A 1,734-nucleotide genomic window follows, 5' to 3' on the forward strand; every position below is an offset into this window, starting at 1 on the left:
TGACTTTTCGGTTTCTCAAATTTTTAATTTTTAATCCTCTTTAGTAGATCCTCTTCTTTCTGTTGATCAGGATTTACTCCTTCCTCTGTTGTAATTATTGTAAGGCTTAATTCAGCCGCTTGACTTCAGGGGTTGTTTATAGACTGAAGAAATCCAGAGACAAAAAAAAAGAAAAAATGAATTGACTGCTGCGTAACAATTACATAAATCTTTATTAAAAAATACTCATACACTCTTGGTTTCAACTTATCAATCGAACATTTCCTCCAAAGAAACCTTCGTCCAAACTTTCTCAATCATCCCCGTCAATATTTGCCTCACAATTTCGTTGTACTCGGGATGCAGCTCGTCCACAACTTGTCTCCAGTTGTCGTTAAGCACCAAATTAACATTATCACCCAGCTCTTTATTTCCATTGAAAAGATTATCAAACTGAAAATGAGAGTGTTCTACATCCGACTGCATTTCCGTGCTAGCTGTCGTGTAGTAAGTCTTACTATTTCTCACAATTTCGTCATAAAAAGAACGAAACTTTAAACGGAAATTCGCTACAAAGAAAATTAAAACCCGAATGAAAAAAAATCACAAATACTCACTGAACTTAATGGTGCTGTTGCCGTCACCTTTGATGGGTAACACCAGCACCTTACCCTCCAGTTGGTAATGACACTTGAATACCATTTTTGGGACAACGCTGTCCACAAATAGTGTTTTCTTTTCGAAATCTAGGCTGCAATAGCGGATTAATGGAATACTTTATTTCGAAGTTTACATACTCAAAGTCCTGAATTTTCATTGTTGTTAGTCCATAGAAGACGCAGTTTTTGAAATTTTGATTCAGGGCGACGGCGCCGCCTTTATCGCGTACTGTTAGTAAAGGGACCTCAAAAGGCTCCAAGTTTGGAAGATCTAGTGATTTGAAGGGTTTAGTGAGTTGTGGGATGCCAGACTGCACGGCTTCGAGAATACAGTTCTTGAAATTCGGATCTTTGCGGAAGCATTTCTTGAAATTTGGCGCTGAAATATTTTTTTTGTGAGAGAAGTGGAGAATTAAGCTTGGGGGGTTTACGTATTGAACAGTTTGTTAGTGTAACTAAAAGAACCAAGAGAATGTGGGGTCTCATTGTAGCACTATGTTTAAGGTTTGAGGACAGCAACTAAAATTTTTCTAGTAGAATTTCAATTTATACCGATCTTGCACGATAAACGAGTTATACTAAAGCACAACGTGATATGCTAAATGTGCGTATTTACATATATTTAAACGCACATTTTTTTCTATGATATCCTTTTTATGTTGGTTTTTAAGAATTCTGAAGGTTTTGTTGGTTAATATGTGTACATGTTACATTGCCAATAGATAGTTGATTTTTTTTCGCTTAAGTTAAGAATGTGTGTCTCTGCCCAATAAATATGTTATTTACAAAAAATCATCTCTACATTCACTGAACTAATTGGTTGAAGCCAAATTTTTTTGAAGCAATTAAATTCTTAATAGATACTAGAATTTTTTTAGATTAATCCGGGTGTTTACGTTAAGGAACTAATAGCTAGTTTCTTCTGGCCTCTACATACATATGTATGATATTTACGTGCGTCTTCTATGGAAATTTGGCAGCTTTTTTTAGTTTTAAAACGGCCTTAAAAGTGAGGTTATGAATAAATTCATTAAAGGCGAATTTTCCAGAGGCCCCAGTAACCATGGTGTAAGTAAAGTTTAGGCTGTTCGAGGGT

The 1,734-nt window shown here is 35.6% G+C and overlaps 1 protein-coding gene across 1 annotated transcript; it reads right to left on the minus strand.

Moving 5' to 3' along the window:
- Positions 1-249: 249 nt before the first annotated feature.
- LOC135139908 (protein takeout-like) lies at positions 250-1,124 on the minus strand. The gene is made up of 4 exons (XM_064070273.1): positions 1,070-1,124; positions 777-1,017; positions 597-730; positions 250-548 (listed from the first exon to the last, which is right to left on the minus strand). Exons 1-4 carry the CDS (start codon positions 1,122-1,124, stop codon positions 250-252), a joined length of 729 nt encoding a protein of 242 aa, XP_063926343.1.
- Positions 1,125-1,734: the final 610 nt, after the last annotated feature.

Source organism: Zophobas morio, unplaced genomic scaffold, assembly GCF_036711695.1.
Source record: "Zophobas morio isolate AGI-343-1 ecotype UQ-CSIRO unplaced genomic scaffold, CSIRO_AGI_Zmor_V1 ptg000038l, whole genome shotgun sequence".
Classification (NCBI taxonomy): Eukaryota; Metazoa; Arthropoda; class Insecta; order Coleoptera; family Tenebrionidae; genus Zophobas; species Zophobas morio.

Bases quoted from the DNA above. Each gene is read 5' to 3' on its own strand.
- LOC135139908 (XM_064070273.1), bottom strand. From the start codon at position 1,124: ATGAGACCCCACATTCTCTTGGTTCTTTTAGTTACACTAACAAACTGT. The intron at 731-776 runs GTATGTAAACTT...CCGCTATTGCAG, and splicing joins ATGAAAATTCAGGACTTTGA to CCTAGATTTCGAAAAGAAAA. The intron at 549-596 runs GTGAGTATTTGT...TTTTCTTTGTAG, and splicing joins CAACAGCACCATTAAGTTCA to CGAATTTCCGTTTAAAGTTT.